Source organism: Camelina sativa, chromosome 5 (genome assembly GCF_000633955.1).
Source record: "Camelina sativa cultivar DH55 chromosome 5, Cs, whole genome shotgun sequence".
In the NCBI taxonomy this organism is placed as follows: Eukaryota; Viridiplantae; Streptophyta; class Magnoliopsida; order Brassicales; family Brassicaceae; genus Camelina; species Camelina sativa.
The window spans coordinates 9,219,020-9,246,999 of record NC_025689.1 but is presented as its reverse complement, the minus strand read 5'-3'; the positions used below and the strand labels follow the sequence as shown (position 1 = coordinate 9,246,999).

Below are 27,980 nucleotides of genomic sequence, written 5' to 3'. Positions count from 1 at the left end.
CGAGTTACGGCTTGTTCGCGGGGCCGGCATTGGAACTGGTGCACGGTATTGAGCGGAACGCGCATACGTCCTGCTTGGCTGTTCAACATGGGCCGATTGACGCCTTGATCGCGAGGCCGGTGTAGGCAATGGTTCATAGTATTCGTGCCGTGGAGCCTGTCTTCGCGTGGGAGCACTTGGAGACCAGGTAGGGATGTCTCGGTTACGACCTTGGTGATCACTCGAGCTTCTCTCGACCCGTTGACCAATTGTCGTTGATTCAATCCGGTCGAGTCTATCGTTGAGGTCTCGAAGCGTGTGTTGGAGTGAGATCAACGCGTCTGCTGTGCTGGGTGGCCTGGGAATAGGCTCCTTTCTTCTTACGGATCGGTGCCTCGGCTTCTTAGTGTACGCAACCCAGTCATCACTATCGGAATCTTCATATAGACCCGCCTTTGGTTCTTCAACGCGGGTAGCTCGTGACAAGGACGGCCAATAACAGTCTGGCGGTCCACGTTCGAGCTCTCCTTGATCTAACTCCTCGCCATAGTCCTCTTCGGACCAATATTCATCGCTGGTGGCCTCTTGCTCCGGTTCCAGGCCAAGTTCTTCATCACACCACGATTCCATATCAGATTCGTCTCCATCAAACTCCATGCTTGATCAGTGTACGATCAAGTGTGGCATATTGTTCGCGGTTTTGGAAACGGCTTTGGAACGAGGTGCGTTTGATGGTACAGTCGGCTTGCTCGGACGGTTGACGGTGGCACGGTGGCCGGAGGTTGAGTCGCTGAAGCGGCTACACGACCCAAGTTGGCTCTCGGTTGTTGACGCGGCTTAGTCTGTACGCTCGTTGATGACGTGTACCTCTGCTACGCGGTTTGGCTTGAAATTAAACCTCGCAAAAATCAAAAAGCAAAACTCACACGAGTGAGTATCACAAGTTCAATAGGACCCCACACGGTTTTTATCTCATCACCAACAGAAGGAGGACATCTAGCAATTCAAACCTAAGACTAAACAAAAGCAAAAAGTAAAAGCAAAAGCAAAACACTAAAAGACAAAAACTGCTTTANGCACAAACGAATCTAGCACCCTATAACAGCAAAACAAAAAGCAACTCAAACTATAAAAGATCTAGACAAAACAACTAAGAACACTCAAGAACAAAAACAAGAACAGCAAGAACACAAGAGCTACAAGAACGAACAAGAAACTAAAAACGAGATGGAATCTAACAATCTAGAACACAAGACAAAACTAACAACCTAAAACAAAGACAAAAAAAAACGAAACTAACAACACAACTCAACACCAATTTAAACCGAAAGAACAAACTACACAAGCGAGATAATAAAAAGTTAACAAGGCTAACACAAAAGCTCAAGATCCAAACTTTGACCAAAGAGATGAGTTTGTGGGTTAGAAAGACACAACCTTTGAAGTCAGGAGCTTTTAGAGCTCTGATACCAACTGATGTGACCCGCGGACGCGGCTATGGATCGATGGAGGAGTGTGTCTTCGGTCAAGTCAGAATCGGTGGGACTTTCCTCGGCCAAGCATCAAGGGTTCGAATCCAGAGAGGATTCAAACGATAGAAACGAGAGTTGAGGAGGTTCCAACGAACGGTTTGTGAAGACGGTCGTGAAGCCTTCTCAGAACGTACGGACGCGGCTGAGCGGATACGGCTAATGGCAGGACTCGGTGGGAAACGGAGGTGGAAACGACGCGAGATGGTACTGGGAAGTCTCGAGGACTGATGGTAAAGAACTCGAGGCTGGCGAAGTGGAATCGATGATAGACTCGAGAGCTGGCGGAAGAGAACTCGAGGTTGGGACGGTGGGACGAAAGAGATGGGCGATGGAATAGAGGTGGTTTGATGCGACGACACAAGAGGGTTGGCTCTCCTCTTGATACGGTCAACTAAGAGATTACAAACCCGGTTTGTGAATCTCTTAGGGTTTCTCAAGAGCCAAGTCCCGGACTTAGGCTAAGGAGAGAGGTGAGACAAGAACAAAGAATCTCTCTTTGTGAAAATTTCTATTTCTTTCAAGTCTGATTTTTACAATGAGGGTTGATGCCTTTATATAGTGAGGTTTACATAAGGAGACTCTAAAACCCTAGAGACGTGGCCATGATCTAAACCATACACATGGCCAAAAAGCAAAAGCAAAGATAAAGCAAAGCAAAGACCAATCTAACGGTCATAGAGGGATCTAGAAGAAATTCAAAAGAAAAGAAGGGAAGGGGATAGGGTGGCCACGTCATTGGCTGAACGTGGATAGGATCTTCACTTCCTTGGCTCCCAAGCATGTCAATAAGTGTTTCCAAGTCATGAACCAAGTGGGAATGAAGTGGAGATGCACTAGAGTCGCTGCCTCATTAAAACCTCTTCGATAAACCCAATGGGACAAACCCGAAGTAGAAAAAAAGAGTACAGCTCCTTCTAATGGCTTAGGGATGTCTTCACACTGGGGTGATGGTGAAGACACTCAATTCAAGCTTCCCAAAGCTGGTCGCGGCTCAATGTGCCTAAGTGGTGATGCTATCCTCGGGTCTTTTGTGTGTAGGTTGAAGCTCGGCCTTGAAATACTCAAGAGGTGAAATGTTTTGCTCCTCCAAGTTGATTCTTCGTTTGGTCGCTTTGCTGGAGCTCCCTTGGTCGCGTTGAGGCTCCTGGGAGGGTCGCCGGTGCCTTGGCCACGTTCGAGATAGGCGTTCTGTCCGTGTCCGATGCTTCTCGGTCATGCGTCTCGGAGCCGTCCGAGACGTCTTGGGCGTCTTGGTCAAGGGGTCGAACCCGTGATCACATCAGAGGACATGGAGGAGCCGTCGCAATAGTGGCTGCTGCTAGGGCTTCTTTCGCAGTCTTTGGTGGAGGCAGATCTGGGGGATAGAGGGGGGTGGCGCGGAAGCGGAGGAGGTGGACTTGGGAGGGGAGCGTTTCTTTTTAGTCATCGGAACTGAGATGGGATTGCCGCTGCCGAGATCGGCAACGGCGGTTACGAAGAGAAAGGATTACAAAAATTGTCTTTTGGGAGAGAGAAAGGGTTACGGAATAAGGTATTGTTAAATAGCGTGCTTTCAATTTTTGGTTATTTTTATGACATGTTATAGAGTAATATTATAGTTTGGAAAAATAAAACAATTTTTTTCGATTCTCTTGCTTACAAAACATGAGTTTTCATATAATTGTTCTATCCTTTTAAATAAGTTTAAATCAAATAATTTTTTATATTATTCTTAAATCTATTTGTTTGATATTCTTCTCTCATAACTGTTATATAATTTTAAATTACATAGAATTTGTTTCTCTTTTTTTTTTTTTTTGGTAGAATATATAGAAATTTAAAGAAAATGCTTTTGAACCATTTTAGAATATGAGTAAATGTTAGAAAACATAATCTAATTTTTATAGATAAAGAGCAAACTATAGAATATGTATTCTAAATTTCGTAGAAATTATTATTCTAATATCCGTAGAACATAAATAATTTCTAAATTTCATAGAACATGTAAAGTGTCTAGAAAACTTTGTCTAAATTTTGTAGAACATGTACAAATGTATAGAATGTGTATTCTAAACTTTATAGATCATATTTTATCCATTAAAAACGGCAAAAAAAAAAGACATATTTTCGACATTATAAGGATTCTAATATCTTCTTCATCAATTTCCTAACAGAATGTCTACTTTTTTTTTGAAAAAATTGGCTAAATCAATTGTAAAGATTAATTTAGGAATAGTTAACATATAGTTATAGAATACATAAATGGACAATAACTCAATTATTTATCCTTTATTTCCAATTTCTCCAAACAAATATTAGTTCGTGAAAACCAAATAATTTCATTTTTTAGAAAACATTCTACAAAATACAAATACAAACTTCAAACGCAAACGCAAACGCAAACGAAAAATTGTTCTTCTACTGTCGTCTGCCTTTTACGTACGGTACAATTAATGAGTGGGTTTTGTTTAAATGTATAAAATCATTATATTACCACGCAACACTAAAATGCAACAAAAAAATAAAATAAAAAAAACTGTGTCAAGCCGCCATAGTTCTACACAATTTCGTTGACACGATGAAATAAAAGAAACTTGTTGTTGATCAATATCAATAGTATATTTTACTTTGAAAATAAATTTTTTGTTGATCAATATCATATTAAGAAGAACAAACCAACTAACTGTATGAGTTAAGAAAACTAATAAAAACATAATTTGGCTGTAATTTGGCACAACTAGCATACTGTTTTTGTAAACAATCAGATAAACAAAATACAATTATGTCTTTTTCCATTAAAGTGATTCAGTTTTTCTTCAGCTGTTTATCGAGTAGTAATTTGTTGCAAACTTGCGATGATAACAAAATCTTTAATAAAAGTCTCGATATCTCTCTTAAGACGTGAAATTAATACTATAGGAAGAAAATAGTAAATTAACAGTATCAATAATTTAGAAGGATACACCAAAACTGTATGCTAAAAAAGGAAAGAAACATAACAATATTGTCTCCCACTCCTTTATTATTATTTAAAGACAACTTTATGATGAAACATATGATTAAAATTTCTTATATATATATATATATATTAATGGATTTAACAATTTCAAAAATAAATTATAGTTTTTGCACTTATAGTTTCTGTTATAGTGAGTTTATTTTTAAAATATGTATTTTCGCTATTTTAATGAACAAATTTGCTTATTGACTTCAAAATAAATTTATATAATAGATTAATATATTATTTCATTAAAAATAACAATTTAAATTTATAACTATATAATATATCTGTTATTATTTATATTATTATAATATCTTAATAACTGCTTATTGTATAAAAATATTTATTTATTAATACAAAACAAATTAAAGTATATAATTATACCAATTATTAATAATATAATATGAAATCCGCACCGCAAATAATTTATCACCAATCAAACATTATTTTGTACCGCTTATTTTGGAATAACCGCACTTGTCCCGCAAATATATTTGTCTCGCACGTACCGCAGTTGAACCGTACCGCACTAGTAAATTTTTTGTCCCGCATTTCCAAATCCGCGGTTACCATTCGGACCCTTAGTTTCAAATATGCGGAGTTTGATCCGAAGGGTTTATTAGACATTTTAATATTAGATTGTCAGTTCCGTACTATTATACATTTTAATATTAAATATTTGTAGATTAACAATTTCGGTTTAGAATGTTTGTTAGAAGTTAACAAAAGCCAAAAGGCATATCAAAATCAATCGCATATATATATATATATATATATGTGTGGTTATAGTATCACCGCCTAGACCCTAGACATAAAACCAGTAGTTGTCACTTGTTCAATATATATCATTTCTTCAGATCTGCGGATCTGCCCATACATGATACATGATATTTGAAAACCAGATAATACAGAAAATGAACATTTCTCTTTATATTTTTAACATTCTTCGATATATTTAAAAGATATAAATAGGCTACATGTAAACTAGTTAAAGGAAGCGACCGCTGGTACGACGACTGGTGTGAAGAAAGTGAGTTTCATTGATTTCAGCCACGGCTTCTCCAATACTATCGCCACGTAATATTCGCTGGTGTCGCTGCCATTAACCTTCAGCAGAAGCCGGGAATTCATACCAGGGACTAATTGTGACTCGCCCTTAACAACTTTCACCAACGTCAATCTCGATCTGGTCTCTTTGTCGTACTCGGAGACCGCGAATTCGCCAATCTTTACAACGTGAGGATCCTTAACGTCTTTGATGGGAGTCCAGCTGCCGAGCCCCACCGCCGCAATTACGTGAAGAGGGAGCAGGACGAGAGAGAGGATAAGAAGGAAGATTACCTTATTCATATTGTTGTGTAAGAAACTGTGAGAGCTTTTTTTTTTGCTAAATAACTGTGAGAGGCTGAGAGCTTTTGAGGAGCTTTTATAGTAGAGTGACTTCCAGATTTCTTGCAAGTTATTGAATTGAAACCTTGAATAACATAAGTGAAGCAAGTTATTAATTGAAACCTTGAATAACATTTATGGAAAATGTATTCAAAGATATTTATTTGAATAACAAACAGTTTTCTATCATAAATTTAAAAAATAGAAAACAATATTAATTAGTTCCTGAAAACCAAATAATTTCATTTTTTAGAAAATATTCTACAAATTACAAAATACAAATTTCAAACGCAAACGAAAGGTTATTCTTTCTACTATCGTCTACCTTTTACGTACGGTGCAAGTAATGCGTGAGTTTTGTTTAAATGTATAAAATCATTATATTACCACAACGCTAAAATGCAAAAAAAAAAAAAAAAAAAAAAAAAAAGNGGCCATAAAATAATTGATAGGGCCTCATTAGTAATTGCAACACAATTTCGATTACACGATAAAACAACAGGCAAAACTTTCTCTCTCTTATCTCTCTTGTATCTTTCAGAGAGAGAAATAAAACTTTCTTGTAATCTCCGTCTAAATCGGAGTTTTTTGTTTGTATTACTAGCTTCCGGTCTTGTTGCCGGTTTTATCTTTCCGACTTTGTTCGGATTTTATTTTGTTTTTCTCTTTTGGTTGCCTTTTGCAGGTTGAAACAAATACTTCCAACTATGGGAAGTTGTGAATTCCGGGAGTCATTAGATGAATCATTGTTCACCAAGTGCTTGATTCTTCTCTCAAGTGATGGTAATTCTTCGCTCTATGCCAAAAGGGCTTTTATAATAGAACATAGGTTCTCCTTGGTGGATTGATCAAGAAGATGCGGTTTGATTGGGACGGGATACGAAGAATTGGAGTCTCCATCGTGTTCTGATGATTCTCTGATGAATATTCCGAGCTAATCTACTGAGATTAGAAATTCTAGTGACCAAGTTTAAGACAAATCAATCTCTTCCGGTGATATTTGGCAAAAGGCGATGTGATACAATCCTTGTTCACCAAAGGCTAATGGGAAGCTGATCCGCTGGCCGACGAAGGAAGTTTCCGGTGAAGATAAGTCGGTGATGGCGCTGCAACGAAACCTTCTTCTTCTCTCTCAACTTCCCACGTTGCATAACACGTGTCTTCAAGTTGTTTTCCTTATCTTCAAATGTTTGCAATTAATGGGCTTTTTGTGGCCTTCCTTGTACCAAAAATATTCCCATTTGGGCTTAATAAAATATTTAGCCGAAAAAAAAAAAAAAAAACGAAACTTGTTGATGATCACTGCTCACCACGTCAATTATATTTATATCGTATTACGAGAACAAACCAACTAATTGTATGAGTTAAGAAACTAATAAAAACATAATTTGGCTGTAATTGGCACAACTAGCATACTGTTTTTGTAAACAATCAGATAAACAAAATACAATTATATGTCTTTTCCCGTTAAAGTGTTTCAGTTTTTCTTCAGCTATTTATCGAGTAGTAATTTGTTGCAAACTTGCGATGATAAACAAAATCTTTAATAAAAGTTTCGATATCTCTCTTAAGACGTGAAACTAATACTATAGGAAGAAAATAGTAAAATAACAGTATCAATAATTTAGAAGGATATACACCAAAACTGTATGCTAAAAAAGGAAAGAAACATAACAATATTGTCTCTCACTCCTTTATTATTTAAAGCTTCATAATCCTTCATGTGTTCCTCACACAACAACAAAAATCCAATCTTTTAATATATAAATTCGAGCCCTTTTTTCTTAATTCAAAAAAAAAAAAAGAAGATATGGGTATGTCTAAAAAATTAACGAAGGCTATAATTATGTATGTGACTCTTATTATGGTGTTCTTCACGTTTGCAACACTCAAGACCAATGCACAGGAAATAATAATAAGCTATGACGCTCTCGGTCAAGATCATGCATGGGGATGTAGTCCAAAGTATCCTAATTTACCAGCTTGTCAGAAACAAAGGGTCAATCCCTAGGTTATCCGAAGTGTTTATACTTTAATATCTCTTTCTGTTTCGTTGTTTTACGCCCTGAGTCTTTTCATTAAAATTTATGGTGGTGTTAATGTGAAGTCAAAGTTACCGGATAAGTGGCTTTTAGTATATGTGTCATATGTACATGTTTTATTATTAATATAAAGTAATTTAAAAGTATCACCAAGTACAACGTGTAATGCTCTATTTGATAAACGACCAAGAAAATTATTTCTAATGTTCTTTGATCGAATTCGCTTTAATCAGTTCAAGCACGTTTATGTTGGACGAAAAATAAAATACTTATATTTCGTAATGTTCTTCAGTTAATTCCATTCACATATCTGAATTGCTTACTGTAAAATTAAATTGACGAAAAACCAAAAAGTGAAGTCATAGTTAATCAATAATTGCAATATATATAGATCCATGCATCAACTTATAAAATATAAACTTAAAACTTAAGATTGGACTAATCATCCCTTTGCGTACATGCACTCCATTCTCGTGCAACTTTCACGTAAGCATTCCGGTCTTCCCGGTACAGTCTCGCGGCATGATTGCTAACCAAAAACGGTTCAACTCGGGTTCGATAAAATCCAACATATAGAAAGCAGTACCACATTGATGGTCAACGCCGATGAACATCGTGATCTCAATTAGTCAATAAAAATTTATCCTTTTTTCGCTTATATTAGCTAGGATGAAAAATGACACAATTAATAAAATAAATAAAGTAAACCGGAAAACCAAACATTACCTTACTTAAACCGGTAATCTAATATTTTGTTACCTTGGTCTTGAATGTGATTTTAGGTGGTTCAAAAGGATATTGGGTTGGGATGAGAACAAGGAGGGCAACCCGCAGGGCTAGCCTCCCACCAGAATATATTTTCCGGCGAAGGTAACCAAGATCTTACGTGGGCCTTCAGGATTTGATCTATATGTAATCTGGTAAAGAATTTACGAGCTTTTAAGTCTCGGAAACAAATCATTTTTCATATTTTTTTTCTCCTCTATATGTAATCTGTGTTTGAGAGATAGAGAGAAATGGGGAGAGACTATGTTTTGCGCTAGATTATTGTACTTTTCCTCTGTTAGTAACTTCTCATATTTTCTTTCTTTTATTTACTTTTACGACAGAAACTACATATGTAAATATAGTGCTTTGTCGAATCATTTACAAGAACTTTAAAGAGTTTTAAGAACACAATGATGTATACGTTGAATGTTATGATTTACATATATGCATGGTGGAATCTAGCTAGAAGAAAATTCGGGAAGATTTTATTTTTGACGTCAAAATTTCATAAAAATAAATAAACATTCATTTTTTATTGGTTAAGAAATAAAGGAGTCAAGAATTTCTTCTTACTAGCTATTTCAATTCTTTGCTTCTTGTTATAATTTGTTTTGTTTGGCTTTTAAGTGGTTTGATTTTGTAAATATTTACCACTTAGTTTAAACTAGCTACCTACTAGTATTAAGCCCGTACTGTGTAGAAGACAAAACTTTGATCAAATATAAACCAACTAATTCTGTTCTTTACCACTTAAAAGTGGATCTTTAGCACCACATAGTGTATATTAACAAAATGAAAAAAAAAAAAAAAAAATAGAAGATGTAGTGACCTACAATGGGATTAGATTCATGGATAAACTCACAAATATTATTATAAATAACAATTGAATACTCGAATATTACTTGTGTACTCCACGTAACTTAGAAAGAAGTAAACCAACGGATTACAATAGATGAAATGACGATGGTTTACAACAAAGGATAATACTGAATTAATGTAAACAATGCATAGAAATGTCAGACTTCTGGTTAACTTTACATTGCCGCAACAAACACGTAACTCATGTCCGAACTCTTTTCTCCTTATTATTCCTGTGGCCAATAAACTTGACAATAACACAAAGAAAGACACACAGTCTTACAGAACTGTAAAATACATATTGAATCATTGACAAATATTGAGAACATGTTTTTTTTTTTGAAATAGTAGAATCCTAAAGTCTTTTCATTTCTGGGTTTTATTGCAAGTAAAGTCTTACAAAGAGCTTTGGCGACTAAAGACTCTTAAGCAAAAATTACAGGTTTATCTCGTCAATCATATGAGTTATTTTTTATTTTTTTCTACCTTGTCAAAATTTGAGGAGAAAAAGAAAATTCCAACCAAAACTTTTAGAAGGCAAAATGTGGATGTGAGATTTGCAAAAGACAATACAAATAATGAAAGATCGGAATGGTAATAGCGTTTAAGAAATAAAAGTTCCATACTATTTGGCATTTTTATATAAAATATTTGTAGACTAGGAGTTTCGGTTTAGAATGTTTGTTAGAAGTTAACAAAAGGGCATATCAAATTAATCGCATATATTATGTATGGTTATAGTATCACGGCCCATAGATAAAACCAGTAGATATCGAGACTTGTTCAAATATCATTTCTTCAGATCTGCCCTTACATGAAATTTGAACATAATACAGAAATGAACATTTCCTCTGTTTATTTTTAACTTCTTTGATATATTTAAAAAATATGTAGGTTACATGTAAACTCGTCAAAGGAAACAACCAATAATTCATAATGACTAGCTTGAAGGAAGTGAGATTCATTGATTTCAGCCACGGCTTCTCCAATACTACCGCCACGTAGTTTTTGCACTGGCCGCGTCCTCAATATTAGCGGCCACTAGAAGCCGGTAATTTACACCAGAGACTATACCTATGACTTACCGCGAACAACTTTCATGAACTTCAGTCCCGATTTGGTTTGCTTGTCGTACATAGAGACCGCGACTTTGCCTATATGTACGATGTGTGGATCCTTAACGTCTTTGATGGGAGTCCAGCTGACGAGCGCCACCACCACAATTACGTGAAGAGGAAGGAGGACGAGAGAGGATAAAAAGGAAGATTATCTTGTTCATATTGTTGTGTAATTAAGAAACTGTTAGAGCTTTTTGTTGCTAGATAACGGTGGAGTGCTGAGGGCTTTTAAAGTAGTGTGACTTCCAGATTTATTTATTGAATTCTCTCTAATATACGTAAGTGAGACAAGTTATTAATTGAAACATGGAATAACATTTATTGAAATGTATTCAAAGATATATATTTAAATACATTTAGGAGAAAGATTTTAATCACATTTTCTAAAATTGAAAACTTATTCGTTAAGAAACGAATATTTTCATTTTTTTCTGATAAAATATTACACAGTATAAATTATAACCACAAACTTCTGCAAATTTACGGAAGAAATCAAACTCCTCTAAAACTAAAAGTACCGTATTTGAATAACAAATAGTTTCTATCACAATTTAAAAAAATAGAAACCATATTAGTTGGTGACAAACAAATAATTTCATTTTTTTGGAAAATATTCTACAAATTAAATTAATAGTACAAACTTCAAAGTTCAAACGCACTTCGTAATACCATATTCTTCTACTGTCGTCTGCCATTTACGTACGGTACAATTAACGAGTGAGTTTTGTTAAATCTTTAGCTTGTAGTTGTTGATTCCACGTCAATTGTATTCATATCATATTACGAAGAACAAACCAACTAATTAATTGTACGAGTTAAGAAAACCAATCAAAACATAATTTAGCTTGTAGTTGGCACAGCTAGCATACTGTTTTTGTATGGGATAAGCAAACTATAATTCTGTTTTTTTTTCGTTAATTCTTCATCAGTTTATCGAGTAGCTAGTTTGTTGCAAACTTGCGATGATAACAAAACCTTTAATCTTTTTTTTTATAAAAGGGAAGTACAAAACATAGTTTTTGTAGATTTTATAATTTTAATAAATGTTTATAAATGATTACAAATAGGTTATAGATAGGTTATAGATTAATTCATATATTAATATTAAGCGGTTACACTTAAATATTAGGGATATTCCAAATTGATAATTGATATATTAATGGTAACAAATAAAATCATGGATATTCCAAACTGTATTTTCAGAAGATTTTAATCATATATCACGTTGTTTTCAAAGATCTTTAAACACAATATTACAAATTTATTTTCCACAAATTTTATCGATAGACCACAACGTTAACCAAAGATAGATTACGGAATTGATAGATTGATTGGTTAAAAGTTAAATAGTGAGTTACAAACTTACAAGATACATTACGAAAATAAAACTTAACCAGTGTTATAACACGGGTACTTATCTAGAATCATTAACAATATAAAACTTACAAAATATATGTTTTTTTTTAAGCCTTCATATTTAGCAAATGATTTTATTGCATAATGTTTTATCCAAAAAAATTTTTTAAAAATAATCACATAAATTATATGTTATATAAAAATTATAATATTAATAAAATAAATTTCAACTCGTGCTCTAGCACAGGTCTTAATCTAATAAAACTTTTAAGACGTGAAACTAAATTTTTAATAACTTAAGGAAGAAAATAGTAAGATAAGGATATCAATATTTTAGAAGGATACACCAAATCTGTATGCTAAAAAAAGGAAAGAAACATAACAATATTGTCTCCCATCTCCTTTATTATTTAAAGCTTCATAGTCCTTCATGTGTTCCTCACACAACAACAAAAATCCAATCTAATATATAAATTCGAGTCCTTTTAAAAAAACAAAGAAATGGGTATGTCTATGAAATTAATGAAGGCTATAATTATGTATGTGGCTCTTGTTATGGTGTTTTTCACATTTGCAACACTCAAGACCAATGCACAAGAAGTTATAATAAGCTATGATGCTCTCGGTCAAGATCATGCATGGGGATGTAGTCCAAAGTATCCTAATTTACCAGCTTGTCAGAAAGAAAAGGTCAATCCTTAGGCCTTATAGGAAGATAGATGGGGTGTTCTTAGGTATTTTAAAAATGAAAATAATTGAATAGTGGACTTAAGATCAGGCTCATTGATCTTATTCTAGAACTGTTTTTGGGCCTGATCTTGTGTGACGTGTCTATCTCGGATTGGAAAGAATTAATTAAATAAAATGTTTGTCTTGTTTAATTAATTAAGTAATATGTTTGTTTTTAAAAAAAAAAAAAATTATTTACAATGTTTTTTTTTGTTTCATAAAAATATGGCATTGTATTTTGAATTTTAGTAAAAGTTTTATAAGTTTGCAATTAAAATGTTATTTTATAAAATTTTATAATTGTAATATGTTTAAGAATATTAATAAACATTATATTATTAAATAGTATTAAACATTCTTAAATTATTTATTAAACATTAATCTATGTATTTATTAAACATTTTTAAATTTCTATAAGATTATTATATTATTAAATCTTAAGATCTTACACATGTTCTCCCAATAACTAACTTCTTAACAAAAGTTCTTAACTACTGATCTTACATTATTTTTACAATATTTATACTCTAAGAACACCCTAAACTGATCTCCCTATAAACATGCCCTTAGTTATAATAAGCTATGATGCTCTCGGTCAAGATCATGTATTATGTGTCGCTATAAAAAATAGGCGATAGTTAAAATTGCCCCTGCGACTTGTTTTAACAGAAGCGGCAACTCATTTCAAGGATTTAAACTCCAACAACCTTTATTTTCTTAGTCGCAGGATATGGTTGCTGCGGCAACTTAACGAACAGGCTCATTATCATTACAGTTAAAATAAAACTATATAAAGAATGAAGAAATCATAAGTGTCATACTATTTTAGAGTATTAAATATTTTTATATAAAATATTTGTAGATTGGGAATTTCGGTTTAGAATGTTTGATAGAAGTTAACAAAAGGCATATCAAATCAAATCGCATATATATATATATATATGTGTGGTTATAGAATCACCGCCCATAGATAAAACCATTAGATGTCAAGACTTGTTCAATATCATATCCTCAGATCTGCCCATACATTAAATTTGAAAATCAGATAATACAGAAATGAACATCTTCTCTGTTTATAATAATTAACTGTTTTGATATATTTAAAAGATATAAATATATCAAAACACTAATTAATAATGATTGGCTTGAAGGAAGTGAGATTCATTGATTTCAGCGACGGCTTCTCCAATACCACTGCCACAAATTGTTTGGTCAATTTGCTGCCATTAGCCTCCAGCAGAAGCCGGTAATTCACACCAGAGACTACCTGTGACTCGCCCTGAACAACTTTCACAAACGTCAATCTCGATCTGGTCAGTTTGTCGAACTCGGAGACCGCGAATTGGCCTATCTCTACAATGTGAGGATCCTTAACATCTTTGATGGGAGTCCAGCTGCCGAGCCCCACCACCACAATTACGTGAAGAGGGAGGAGGACGAGAGAGAGGAGAAAAAGGAAGATTATCTTATTCATATTGTTGTGTAAGAAACTGTGAGAGCTTTTTTTTATGCTAAATAAACTGTGAGAGGCTGAGAGCTTTTGAGGGGCTTTTATAGTAGACTGACTTCCAGATTTCTTGCAAGTTATTGAATTGAAACCTTGAATAACATAAGTGAGGCAAGTTATTTAATTGAAACCTTGAATAACATTTATGGAAAATGTATTCAAAGATATTTATTTAAAAATTTAAAAACAAATTTAAAAAATAGAAAACAATATTAATTCGTGAAAACCAGATAATTTCATTTTTTAAAAAATATTCTACAAATTTACAAAATACAAACTTCAAACGCAAACACAAACGAAAGGTTATTCTTTTACTGTCGTTTGCCTTTTACCTACGGTACAATTAATGAGTGGGTTTTGTTTAAATGTATAAAATCATTATATTATCACGCAACACTAAAATGAAAAAAAGAAAAAAAAAAAAAAAAAACTGTGTCAAGCCGCCATAGTTCTACACAATTTCGTTGACACGATGAAATAAAAGAATCTTGTTGTTGATCAATATCAATAGTATATTTTACTTTGAAAATAAACTTTTTGTTGATCAATATCATATTACGAATAACAAACCAACTAACTGTATGAGTTAAGAAACTAATAAAAGCATAATTTGGCTGTAATTTGGCACAACTAGCATACTGTTTTTGTAAACAATCAGATAAACAAAATACAATTATATGTCTTTTCCCGTTAAAGTGTTTCAGTTTTTCTTCAGCTATTTATCGAGTAGTAATTTGTTGCAAACTTGCGATGATAAACAAAATCTTTAATAAAAGTTTCGATATCTCTCTTAAGACGTGAAACTAATACTATAGGAAGAAAATAGTAAAATAACAGTATCAATAATTTAGAAGGATACACCAAAACTGTATGCTAAAAAAAGGAAAGAAACATAACAATATTGTCTCCCACTCCTTTATTATTATTATTTTTTTACCTTCAAAAACTCCATATTTTATTGAGCCAGTTTAAAACAAGGTTAGCCTCATGAACTAACCAACCCGGAACCTGCGGGCTTACATGAGAAAATACAAGACCACGTATTCGAACCGCCTTTGCAAGGCTTCATAATCCTTCATGTGTTCTGAAAGAAATTGAAGGATAATGTTTTATTTCCTTTCAACTTGACTTGAGATTACAGCTTTTGCACTTATTTATAGGATACAAAGAGGTTTAACCTAGTGTCTCCTTATTTGGTGAGCTGTCTCATTTGTCTCTTTCAAGCATGGTCATCGCATGTTTGCAGAGCATTAAATCGATTGCTGATCTTCGTACTATCATCAGATAAAGCTGTTTCTGCAGGTCCTCTGTTTTTGTCTCTTACTGCAGAAGACCGTTGCTTTGATGTGGGCTTGGACATCAATTGCTTTGAGTTGGGCTTGAAGCCTTTTTGCAAAGTGATGCCGTTTTGAGCTGTGTTGTTGACACTCCCCCGCAAACTTGGAGTCGGTGGAACAACGACGCCAATTTTGAGTCTCAGCCATTCGAATGGCTGTTTGGCAAGAGATTTCGTAAAAATGTCAGCTAATTGATAATGTGCTGGAATATGATAGACGATGAGCTCTCGAAAGGCGACTAGTTCTCTCACATAGTGATAGTGAGTTCGAAAGTGTTTGGTTCGAGCATGATAAGCGGGATTTGCTGTTAAGTAGACAGCGGAGAGATTGTCACAGAATAATTCCGGCGTCGGAGGCTTTGGAAGGCCTAAATCTTGGAGAAGATTAACAAGCCATGTGATCTCAGAAGCTGCATCAGACATGGCTCTGTATTCTGCTTCTGTGGAACTCTTAGAAACTGTCGGTTGCTTCCTTGAGGACCATGAGATTAGATTATTACCAAGAAATGTACAGAAGCCACCTGTTGATCGACTTGTGTTTTGGCATCCAGCATAATCACTGTCGCTGAAGACTCTGATTTTGGAGTTTGTGTTTCTGTTGAAGGAAATACCCAGGGTAGTGGTGCCTTTGATGTACCTGAGAATTCTCTTGAGGAGATGATAGTCAGAAACCGTCGGCTGATGCATTTTCTGGCAAACAAAGTTCACGGCGAACTGTATGTCAGGCCTGGTCAGTGTGAGATATTGCAGCTTGCCTGCTAGACTCCTAAAGTACTTTGGATCATCGAAGAGTTCAGATTGATGTGGTACTCTATCCAACTGAAGTGGAAGAGGAGTAGAGACTGGTGAGCAGTTAGCCATTGCTGCACTCACAAGGAGATCTTCAGCGTATTTTTGTTGAGACAGAAATAAACCATCTTGATGAAATTGTGCCTGAATCCCAAGAAAGTAATGTAGTGTGCCAAGGTCTTTCATCATAAATTGTGTGTTTAGTGCATCAAGAAGAATATTCAGAATAGTGGAATTGTTGCCTGTGATGATCATGTCATCTACATAGAGAAGAAGCATTATGACATCCCCGTTCTTGTCATAAACAAAGAGAGATGGATCTCTGATGCTGCAGTCGAATCCAAAGCTCAGAAGAAAGTTACTGAATTTGTTAAACCAGGCTCTTGGAGCCTGTTTTAAACCATAGAGAGATTTGCGCAATAAGCAAACATGATCAGGATGATCCTTATCAACAAAGCCGGCAGGTTGCTTCATATACACAGTTTCAGTCAGATCACCATGAAGGAACGCATTGCTTACATCCATCTGTTTGAATTCCCAATTCATGACTGTTGCGTGATGAAGCACCGCTCGTACAGTAGCTGTTCGGACTACAGGGCTATATGTTTCAAGGTAGTCGATTCCTTCCTCTTGTTTAAAACCTTGAGCTACTAATCTGGCTCTATATTTGTCTAAAGAGCCATCAGCATGAAGTTTAACTCTGAAAACCCATTTTGATCCTAAGATGTGCATGTCATGTTGAGGTGGAACAAGATCCCAAGCGTGAGTGACTTTACAGTTAGTCATCTCTTCAGTCATGGCTTCAGTCCACCGGTCATTTTTTAAAGCTTCAGTAACTGTTGTAGGCATAGGATGAGATACTTTGTGAGAGAGCAGAGCATATTTTCTGTTTGGTTTTGTAATACCTGCTTTCAGCCGTGTAGTCATAGGATGTGAGGATAATGTAGAGGGGTCTGAATTCTCTGCACCAGGTGATGATGATGAAGCGTTGTTGCCTATAGGATCAAGATCGCAGCTTGCCGTACACTCAGAACACTCCTCATCATCAGATGATGCTGGTTCTTGAGAGGATTCAGATGGATCAGATTGTAAGTGAGTATTGCTTTGATTTGGTGTCACCGTTGTAGAGGTAGACACTTGTTGTTGAATTTGTTCACTTCTATTTGCTGTAGAGTTTGGATTTTGAGCTTGAGGCATGGTTGATTCTCTGTTTTGTTCTTGAGAGGAAACTGTGACCTGTGCTTTGTTTGATGTGATAGGAGATGCGCACAACCAAGCATCAATTAGTGGTGTAGCAGGAGGTGATTGATCATCGACATATGTGTCTGAACAGGGAAAGGATTCTTCGTCAAAAACAACATGCCGACTGATGTACACTCGACCTGTAGGTGGGTAGAAGCATCTATATCCCTTGTATTTTTCTGTATAGCCAAGAAAGACACATTTCAGAGATTTAGGATCAAACTTGTTGTGAGCATAAGCTCTGAGAGTGGGAAAGCAAGCACATCCAAAAGTTCTCAATGCAGAGTAATTTGGAACTTTAGCAAAAAGAACTTCATAGGGACTTTTGTGGCTTGGAAGAGCTGTTGTTGGCAGAAGATTACTTAGGAAGTTTGCAGTGAAGAATGATTCAACCCAAAATCTTTGTGGAACTTTGCTTTGAAATAGAAGAGTTAGACCATTCTCTGTAATTTGTCTATGCTTTCTCTCTGCTAAACCATTCTGTTCAGGTGTGTGAGGACATGAAATATATTGTTGTATTCCAGACATTTGCAGGTGCTGTAAGAACTGTTGGCTTATAAATTCTCCCCCTCCATCACACTGAAATATCCCAATCTTTGCTTGAAGAAGGTTTTCGACAAAACTTTGAAACTTGATGAATATGGAATAGAAATCAGACTTTCTTATTAAGGGATAAAACCAACAGAATCTTGAGTAATGATCTATGAAGATTACATAGAATCGAAAACCTTGAACTGAAGGAACAGGAGCAGGACCCCAGAGATCACAATGTATCCTCTCTAAGGGTCTAGTTGAACTAAAAACAGAAGGAGAAAATGGCAATTTGGTACTCTTCCCAAGTCGACATGATTCACACACCTTGTGGGTACTCTTTGTTATTTGAATTGCCTTATTAGAAGATAGGAGCTGGAGAACTTTGGGATTTGGATGTCCTAAACGTCGGTGCCAAACTTCATCACTAGTGGAGATTTGTCTGGTAGAGTAGTGCATCTGAAACTTATGATTCTCCAGCAGATAAAGCCCTTCACTTGTTCCTCCCATTGTCAGGATTTTTTGAGTTGCTTTGTCCTTTATAACAACAGCATCATCATCAAAAGTGAAGGAACATGGATAGTCTTTGGTTAACTTTGATACAGATAATAAAGATTTGGCAATATCTGGGCACACTAAAACATCCTTCAAAGGAAGATTACCTGATGTAGAAGGAAGACTAGCAGAACCAATGTGAGTTATAGGCAGAAAGTTACCATCACTAGCCATCACTGTGTCTGAACCATAGTAAGGTTGTGATTGTTGCAGACGCTTAGTGGAGTTTGTAATGTGAGCCGTTGCAGCTGTATCCGGATGCCAACCTATCTCATCAGTTACGTCAGTGATGTGTAATGCAGCGAGAGCAGAAGCGACAGCTCCTTGTTGTTCATAGTTGTCATCGTATCTGTGCCAACAGTCAGGAGCTTGGTGACCTTTCTTTCCACAGATCTGACAGGTGGGTTTCTCTGTAACAGATGAACATGAGCTTCCGGAGCTGAACTGTTGATGAAATCCACGTCCTCGAGTGGAGAAGCTACCTCGTCCTCGATTTTGTCCTCCTCTGCCACGAAACTGGCCACGACCTCTGTTTGTGGTGTAGAAAGCCAAGTGAGGTGAGACTTCTGAAGGTGTGACATAGCTTTGAAGCCTGTCATCATAGCCTCGGAGACGATGCAAAATGTCTTCGTAAGGTGGTTCAGGAACTGCATCCAAGGAAGACTCAAGCGAGGTTATCAGAGGCTCATATTCACGAGTAAGACCGTGAATCGTGACAAAAACCTTCATCTTTTCTGTAACAGGGCTTCCAACAGAGGAAAGTTGATCAAAGACATTCTTGAGATCTCGCAGATACTCATCCATGGTTTTCCCTTCTTTTGAAATGCCATGGAGACGCCTCTGAAGTTGCAGAACCTGAGATGACGAAGTGCGGTTGTAATGGCTGGCAAGGTTGGTCCACACATCGTGAGAAGTTGTGGATCCGACCACCACACTAAGGATATCTTCAGACAACGAACCAAGGAGCCATGCCATAACAACTTGATCTGAGCGACGCCAAGCTTCATAATCTGGGTTTGGAGCTGTGACGCTTTGTTCTTCGTTGTTACGAGTGATGACGGTGGTCGCCGGTGCTGTAGCAGTCCCCGTGACAAAACCCAGAAGCCCTTGACCGGAGAGAAAGGACTCGAACTGGGATTTCCACAGAATGTAGTTGCGTTCTGTAAGTTTAACAGTGACACAATTTGAAATGTTTAGAGTAGGATAAGAGTAGAGCTCCATGGCTCTGATACCATGAAAGAAATTGAAGGATAATGTTTTATTTCCTTTCAACTTGACTTAAGATTACAGCTTTTGCACTTATTTATAGGATACAAAGAGGTTTAACCTAGTGTCTCCTTATTTGGTGAGCTGTCTCATTTGTCTCTTTCAAGCATGGTCATCGCATGTTTGCAGAGCATTAAATCGATTGCTGATCTTCGTACTATCATCAGATAAAGCTGTTTCTGCAGATCCTCTGTTTTTGTCTTTTACTGCAGAAGACCGTTGCTTTGATGTGGGCTTGGACATCAATTGCTTTGAGTTGGGCTTGAAGCCTTTTTGCAAAGTGATGCCGTTTTGAGCTGTGTTGTTGACATGTTCCTCACACAACAACAAAAATCCAATCTTTTAATATATAAATTCGAGCCCTTTTTTCTTAATTCAAAAGAAAAAAAAAAGAAGATATGGGTATGTCTAAAAAATTAACGAAGGCTATAATTATGTATGTGACTCTTATTATGGTGTTCTTCACGTTTGCAACACTCAAGACCAATGCACAGGAAATAATAATAAGCTATGACGCTCTCGGTCAAGATCATGCATGGGGATGTAGTCCAAAGTATCCTAATTTACCAGCTTGTCAGAAACAAAGGGTCAATCCCTAGTTTCAAACAATGGAGTTTGATCCGAAGTGTGTTTGTATTTTTATGGTGTTAATGTGTTGAGTGATCATTAATATGTATATGTATGTGTCATATATACATAATATTTTATTAAAAAACATAATTAGTATCACCAAGTAGAAACACGTTTATGCTGGACGAAAAAGAAACACTCATATTTCTATTTTCTTCAGTTAGTCGCATCAATTGAATTGCTTACTCTATATAAAAAGCAATATTTTTCAACAAGGTTTAGCAGCTCTTTACGTCCTTGAATACAAAATACATATATTAGTAATCCAGTTTCTTGGTATCACACGAGAAACCAAAAACAGTAGTCATTTATATGGATCCATCAACTAATAAAATATATGAATTAACTTAAGATCAAACTAATCCTCCCTTTGCGTACTTCACAGTCCATTCTCGTGCAACTTTCACGTAAGCATTCCGGTCTTTCCAGTACAGTCTCGCGGCATGATTGCTAACCAAAAACGGTTCAACCGGGTTCGATAAAATCGAACATATAGAAAGCAGTACCACATTGATGGTCAACGCTGATGACCACCCTGATCTCAGTATATCCACAAAGATTTCTCCTCTTTGGCTTATATTAGGATGAAAAATCTGGACGCAGTAAAAAAAAAAAAAAAAAAAAAAAAAANTAAACCGGAAACCAAACATTACCTAACTATTACTTAAACCGGTTATCTAATTTTTGGTTACCTTGGTCTTGAATGTGATTTTGGGTGGTTCAAAAGGATATTGTGTTGGGATGTGAACGGAGAGGGCGAACACTCCTTTTTCATAAGGACACCCCGCCGGGCCGATAATGGTAGCTTCCCACTGGAAAACATTTTCCGGCGAAGGTAACCAAGAGCTTACGTGGGCCTTTAGGATGTGATCTTCTTCTTGAAATTCGTTCCACAATCTTTTCTTCGATAGTTTTGAGACGGTGGCCGGAGATACTTTACCGGAGTTCCTGGAGGTAAAGAATCTACCAAACTTTAAGTCTCGGAAACAAATCATTTTCTTATCTTCTGTGTTTGAGAGAATCGGATCAGAGAGAGACTATGTTTTGCTAGATTATAGTAATATTCCTCTCTTTGTTACTTGAGCTGATATTTATATATATTTTTCTTGAGTATTTCTTTTATTTACTTATACGACAGAAATTTACAAACGTATAATACTGTATATAGTGCTTTGTCGAATCATGCATTTACAATAACTTTAAAGAGTTTTAAGAAAACAATGATGTATACATTGAATGTTAGTATTATTTACAAATGCATAGCATGGTGGAATCTAGCTAGCTAGAAGAAAAATCAGGAAGTTTTTGTTTTTGACGTCAAAATTTCATAAAAATCAATAAACATTCATTTTGATGGGTTAAGAATAAAGGAGTCAAGACTTTTTTTTTTTTTTGATAACTCAGGAGTGATCCTAATGGCTACCTAGACCCAAAGACTAATTTCCTGGAACCGAGGGAAACCATGTTAAAATTTGAACCCCGTGGCCAATATTACTCGAATCCAGGTGGCAGGACTTTTTCTCCCTTTAGTTGGTGACGTGTTGATAATGCATTGCGGAATTATTAAGTTCAAAAAAGCATGTGCGAATCATCAACACGTTTTCATCTTTAAGTAAACACAAAAACAGAAACCTTGAATTGACACTTTACTATAAAAATCTGATTAACCAATGTGATTACAATCTACGTATATATAGTGATCTCAAAGAGAGAGAGAGAGGGAGAAACAAGTATAAATAAAGCTGTGTATATGTAAATTTATGGCCTAGCTTTCATCCTTTGGAAGTAATTTGGTTATAGGGTGTCTAAAAATGAAATGCTAGTTGTAATATTCCGAGACCACTTATTGCTATCATTTAGACAAATTTAGTTACAGCCAAAATATCAAAATCATAGAGATAGTTTTATCGCACTAATAGTCGAAGAGAGCCGGCTATGTAATTTTCTAGGTTTCGTATTTCATAAAGATATTAATAAGTGAATTCATACATTCATACTTGGAGCAAATAATCAAAGATGTACGCGTTAACTTATAATTTTAATTGATGGTGATCTATTATTTTACCAAAATTCCACTAAATGTAACAAAATTAATTTGCAATCGAAGATGATTACTTGGAGCAAATAACAAGTTGTATTAATTGGTGAAACTTTATAATTTTTATTCAAAACAAATAATGTAATTATATGACACATGTACATATAAATAGAAATGAATGATATCACTTTTCCTTCACATATAAACACCATAAATTTAAAGTAAACATTTGGGTATAAAATTCAAACGATACTGTATTTATAAACATAACGTGAAAAAAGTATAAACCCTTCGGATCAAACTCCGCATATTTGAAACTAAGGATTGACCTTTTGTTTCTGACAAGCTGGTAAATTAGGATACTTTGGACTACATCCCCATGCATGATCTTGACCGAGAGCGTCATAGCTTATTATCACTTCTTGTGCATTGGTCTTGAGTGTTGCAAACGTGAAGAGCACCATAATAAGAGTCACATACATAATTATAGCCTTCATTAATTTCTTAGACATACCCATTTCTTTTCTTTCTTTTTTGTTGATAGAAAGATTGGATTCTTTTTTCTTTTTCTTTTTAGTGTGAGGAACATGAAAGGAATATTGAAGCTTTAAATATTGTTAGTTTCTTTGTTTTAGCATATACAGATTTGGTGTATCCTTTTGAAACATTCATATATTGTTATTTTACTGGTTTTCTTGGTATGCATATATTACGAAGAGGAGATCGAGGAAACCAACAAATTTTACAAGTTAAGAAAACAAATTAAAACATAATTTGGCTGTAATTGGCAAAGCATATTGTTTTTGTAACATTTAGAAAAAACAAAAGTATAACTCTGCCCTTTTTTCGTTAAAGTGTTTCAGTTTTGTTCAACTTTTCATCGAGTAGTTTGTTGCAAACTTGCGATAATAACAAGATCTTTAACGAAAAGTTTTGATATCTCTTAAGACGTGAAACTAATTTTTAATTGTGTACGTAGTAAGATAACAATATTAATATTTTAGAATGATACACCAAATCTGTATGCTAAAAAAAGAAAGAAACATAACAAATATTGTCTCCCATCTCTTTCATAGACATAATTCCTTCAAGTGTTCCTCACACAACAACAAAAATCCAATCAATATATATATTTGAGCTTTTTAATTTTCTTAATCCACAAAAATAATTAAAAACAAAGAAAATGGGTATGTCTATGAAATTAATGAAGGCTATAATTATGTATGTGGCTCTTGTTATGGTGTTTTTCACATGTGCAACACTCAAGACCAATGCACAAGAAGTTATAATTAGCTATGATGCTCTCGCTCAAGATCATGCATGGGGATGTAGTCCAAAGTATCCTAATTTACCAGCTTGTCAGAAAGAAAAGGTCAATCCTTAGTTTTTAATATGCAGAGTTTGACCCGAAGGGGTTTCTCATATATAATATCGTTTGTTGAATGTTTATCATCCAAATCTTTTCAATTAAATTTATATAAAAGCTAATATGTGAAATAAAAGTTACCGGATAAGTAATATCATTAATTTGTATGTACATGTGTCTAATTATATTATCTATATATACATTTTTTAAGTACATTTTGGATTCTATCCTTTTAATTTTGTTTATTTAAAAATTTAGTCCCTACATAATTGCACTAAAATCATTAAGTAAAATATGGTAAATTGATAAAATATTTCTTTTTTATAGAAACTACTTAATTCTACCTAAATTCCTTATTAATAGCAAAAAAATTTTCTATATATTTGTCCCAAAATAAAAATAAAAAATAAAAACAAAATAAAAAAATCAATCATTAAACTGTATATACTGAAAAATAAACAATCAGTTAAATTAAAATAATTATATATTAAAAAACAATAATAGTATTATTTTAAATAAATACAAAATATTATTCGGATTAATTATACATTATACAAACAGTTATATTTCATAATTTTAGTGTTTTACCCTGATAAAATTATAACAGTTTAAGAATAATTGTATCACCGCTTAAATAGAAAAAATACTAAAATTAAAAATATATATATATATATATAATTAAATAATTATCATGTGGTGTACAATCCTAGTTTGTTACATGACACTATATGCTTTAGACAAGAAGTTTACAGTTTCACCAAGTTATACAACTTGTGTGTTTTATTTGATAAACGACAAGAAATTATTATCTATTTTTAACATACAGTAAATAAGAAAAGAGACAGAAACAAATTTAAAAATAAATCAAATTAGAAATGTTGCTCTAGTTTAATACGTGAATTTTCTTATTAAACAAAAAAAACCCTAAGCATTAACGCGATATGTTTTAGTAACTAATTTAGACGTAATTCAGTTTTTAGTTAATTTGGTTTTTATAGCTCGGTTAAAAGGAACAAAATTGAAACGCTACAACAAACCCTAAAGCCTAAATGTGTATTGTGCTAGAAGTAACCTATCTAAAGCTATATCATGTTACAAAACCATATGTACTATAAGGAAAATAGTACAAGCAAAACTGTTCCAACTGAGCTTCTCATGGTTGTCATCAGTGATGATCCATCTGAGACGTCCCCATCAAGTCATCTTCAAAGAGGGCTTGGTTGTGATCTTCCATTTTCTCTGCTACAGGGCGCTTTGTCACCCACTACTTCCATCCCTTTGTTAACCTATTCAAAATCATAGCCTGAGCTTAGAAATCAACAAAAAAAACTGTAGACGATATTGCCTAAAGCTATGCAAATTACAAACGTTAAAATGTGGGATGTCAATGTTATATACCGCTTTTTCCTCTGCATTGAGCTTCTCTTGACTAACTGTGTTGAGTGGAGGAGACTGGGGATACAGAACTCCTTGCAGCTTCTCTGTTCCAATTGTGACAGTAACAAAATAACCACTGTCAAATATTCCATCCAAAACTCCAGTCACAGGAACTGCACAAGAATATGAGACACATAAATATTCAACTTTAAAGCAACATGAGACCATAACAATATATATATGGAAGAGAAGGTAACGTGTTTTGCAAAAGAAAAACAAAAGATAAAGAGAGAAACTATATAATGAGAAATGGCTGCTTTCAAGGTGACGTTCAAACTACACCAATCGCGATAGCGTTGCAGCGATGATTGAGCTAATAGCCTAATACCTATATCGGTCGGTTTCCCTGAGCAAGGAGTGCATCTAGCGGTTTGACTCTATAAAGTAACATGTCTGAAACTCATGTGTTTAACCCTGTGTAATAACAAAAAATAGAGAATAAGAGCTCTGCTCACCGGCCACCATCAAGTCACTGGCTTTCTCCATATGAGTCGTTTGCTCAGCCCAAAGAGACAGATCTTCCACTTCGGAATCAGAATAGTATTCCTCATCTTCATTTTCCTCCGATTCATCCATTAGAACATCAGCTTCAGTGTTCTCCTTGGGAGGCCATTGTTGCAGCGGCAAAGAATCGATAATAATCTGATTTATATTGATCATAAAGATACATATCAGGAAGAATGGTCAATGAAGGTCTAGTATCTAGACAATGAAAGCCAGATCTTAACATAATGTTGATATTGTATACCTCTATTTTCTTCTGTTTAATGGCTTTGTCCCACTGAATGCGTTTTGATTTAAAAAGCTCTTGAGGGTTGGCTTTATCAGTCAAAGTGTTGGGGAAAATATCATAGCTCTGTATCTGTAAATCTTGAGTAACTCTCTTCTCTGTAGACTCATACAAAACTCCTTCCAGCTTCCATGATCCCATTGTGAAAGTAACAAGATAACCACTCTCATTTTTTCCATACACAAATCCGGTCACTAAAAAAGAGAGAAGAGAGGCTCATCTTCGTAAGTCAAATCTTTGAAGAAAATGGATGATCTCGTAACTATAAAGTAGCAAGTAAGTGAAATGTGCATACATGGAGGAAACAGGCCACGAGCTTTGAAGAAGTAGATGATCTCGTAGTTGTGAAGTAGCGAGTAGTAGAGTCTGCGCACATGTAGGATAAAGATGGGGTTTCGTTGTGATTTGGGGAAGTTAAACGTATCAAATACATCCTTCCATTTCTGTTCTCTAACTATCTGCAAAACACACAAACAAAGTTTAAATCTTTCTGTAGATTACATGAAGATTTCTAGACTTTTAATTTCATGACAATGAAGATAGTTTACATGTTTTTTACCTGTTCGATTCCACCACGTGAAGTAACCTTGCAAAAAACCTTATGCAAGTCCATATCCTCAAATCTTACCTTCGGAATCCTAAAATCATGTATACATATATATCTCAACAATGGACATTTGGGATTGATGATGGCAAAAAAGTGTTGTAACTATATATCTTTATATCAAAAAAGATTCTTACCAAAATTTTGTACCCATTTGAGAGTGTAAGTTGGACAATGTAGACATGAAGAGATCCTTGTCAGCCACGACTTGCTCATAAGTTGCAAGAGGAGATGGGTAAGTCCAGAGAGTGTTACCACTCATTGATACTGCTTTAATCAAGATTGGTGCTTGATGCAATTCCAAAAACCGTCTTTTACTTCCTACACACGCCAAGAGAAATCAAGAGATTAGGAGAAAGGTAATTAAGCACTTATTATATGTTTGTAGCTGTTCAAAAACCTTAAAAATCTTACTTCTGCGTTTAGAGGCAAAACGTCGAACATGTCATGTTCATAAAATAACCATTCCCACAAAAAACACAACTTTGAGAATATAAAAAACAGAGTTTCGAAATCTAAGAAGAGAAACAGTAAACTGACTTTAGTATTCTTCTTTATAAACAAGAACTGATCAAAAACAACAGATCCAATCGATGTAACAAAAGTACTCTTTACAAGATTCATAGCAAGATACATCTCTCTCTGTCTCTCTCTTGAACACAAACCCAGAACCGAGAACGAGAAGATGAAAGATCCCATTTTTTCGGAAACAACAAGAGAAACCCAAAAACCGAAACAGAGAGTGGCGTCACCTTCCCACACTGACACAGTTGGCGATTTTAGTCTTCGACTCTCTCTCTCTCTCGAGTGTTTGAAAAAAAATCGAAGCTTTTATTTACTTCCTTTAATGGTGGAGCAATGAAGATAATGCGTAATTAATTAATTAATAAACTATAGACTCTGGTTTATTAAACTGGGCCGTAGTTCTATGGTTTACCAGTCAAAGCCCATTAATATGACACTGAATCTCATACCTTTTTTCTTTTGTGCAAAATGAAACGCATACATAAGTCAAAAAGAACATATTTTCATTTCAAAAAGCAAGCGATAACCCCACTTTTTCTTTTTTTGAATCTATTAATCATGTTCTTTTCTAGACAAGTATGGGCGCTCTTTTTTTTTTTTTTTTTTTTTTTTT

The 27,980-nt window shown here is 34.8% G+C and overlaps 9 protein-coding genes across 9 annotated transcripts; 4 read left to right on the top strand and 5 right to left on the bottom strand.

The window, feature by feature from the left end:
- Positions 5,476-5,841, bottom strand: LOC104789050 (cysteine proteinase inhibitor 5-like). The gene has a single exon (XM_010514803.1). It carries the CDS (start codon positions 5,839-5,841, stop codon positions 5,476-5,478), a length of 366 nt encoding a protein of 121 aa, XP_010513105.1.
- On the top strand, positions 7,691-7,891 carry LOC109133047. The gene has a single exon (XM_019245577.1). It carries the CDS (start codon positions 7,691-7,693, stop codon positions 7,889-7,891), a length of 201 nt encoding a protein of 66 aa, XP_019101122.1.
- LOC109133049 lies at positions 12,524-12,724 on the top strand. Its single transcript, XM_019245579.1, has one exon. It carries the CDS (start codon positions 12,524-12,526, stop codon positions 12,722-12,724), a length of 201 nt encoding a protein of 66 aa, XP_019101124.1.
- Positions 13,878-14,225, bottom strand: LOC104789049 (cysteine proteinase inhibitor 5-like). The gene has a single exon (XM_010514801.1). It carries the CDS (start codon positions 14,223-14,225, stop codon positions 13,878-13,880), a length of 348 nt encoding a protein of 115 aa, XP_010513103.1.
- LOC109133048 lies at positions 20,376-20,576 on the top strand. Its single transcript, XM_019245578.1, has one exon. It carries the CDS (start codon positions 20,376-20,378, stop codon positions 20,574-20,576), a length of 201 nt encoding a protein of 66 aa, XP_019101123.1.
- On the bottom strand, positions 20,812-21,753 carry LOC104786301 (ubiquitin-conjugating enzyme E2 2-like). The gene is made up of 2 exons (XM_010511665.2): positions 21,300-21,753; positions 20,812-21,200 (listed from the first exon to the last, which is right to left on the bottom strand). The coding sequence occupies exons 1-2, from the start codon at positions 21,600-21,602 to the stop codon at positions 20,961-20,963; spliced, it is 543 nt and encodes a 180-aa protein (XP_010509967.1). The 5' UTR covers positions 21,603-21,753; the 3' UTR covers positions 20,812-20,960.
- Positions 22,963-23,163, bottom strand: LOC109133076. Its single transcript, XM_019245797.1, has one exon. It carries the CDS (start codon positions 23,161-23,163, stop codon positions 22,963-22,965), a length of 201 nt encoding a protein of 66 aa, XP_019101342.1.
- On the top strand, positions 23,829-24,029 carry LOC109133075. Its single transcript, XM_019245796.1, has one exon. The coding sequence runs from the start codon at positions 23,829-23,831 to the stop codon at positions 24,027-24,029; it is 201 nt and encodes a 66-aa protein (XP_019101341.1).
- LOC104786300 lies at positions 25,007-27,664 on the bottom strand. The gene is made up of 8 exons (XM_010511664.1): positions 27,595-27,664; positions 26,980-27,163; positions 26,798-26,876; positions 26,534-26,696; positions 26,197-26,432; positions 25,904-26,090; positions 25,410-25,561; positions 25,007-25,297 (listed from the first exon to the last, which is right to left on the bottom strand). Exons 2-8 carry the CDS (start codon positions 27,102-27,104, stop codon positions 25,217-25,219), a joined length of 1,023 nt encoding a protein of 340 aa, XP_010509966.1. The 5' UTR covers positions 27,105-27,163; positions 27,595-27,664; the 3' UTR covers positions 25,007-25,216.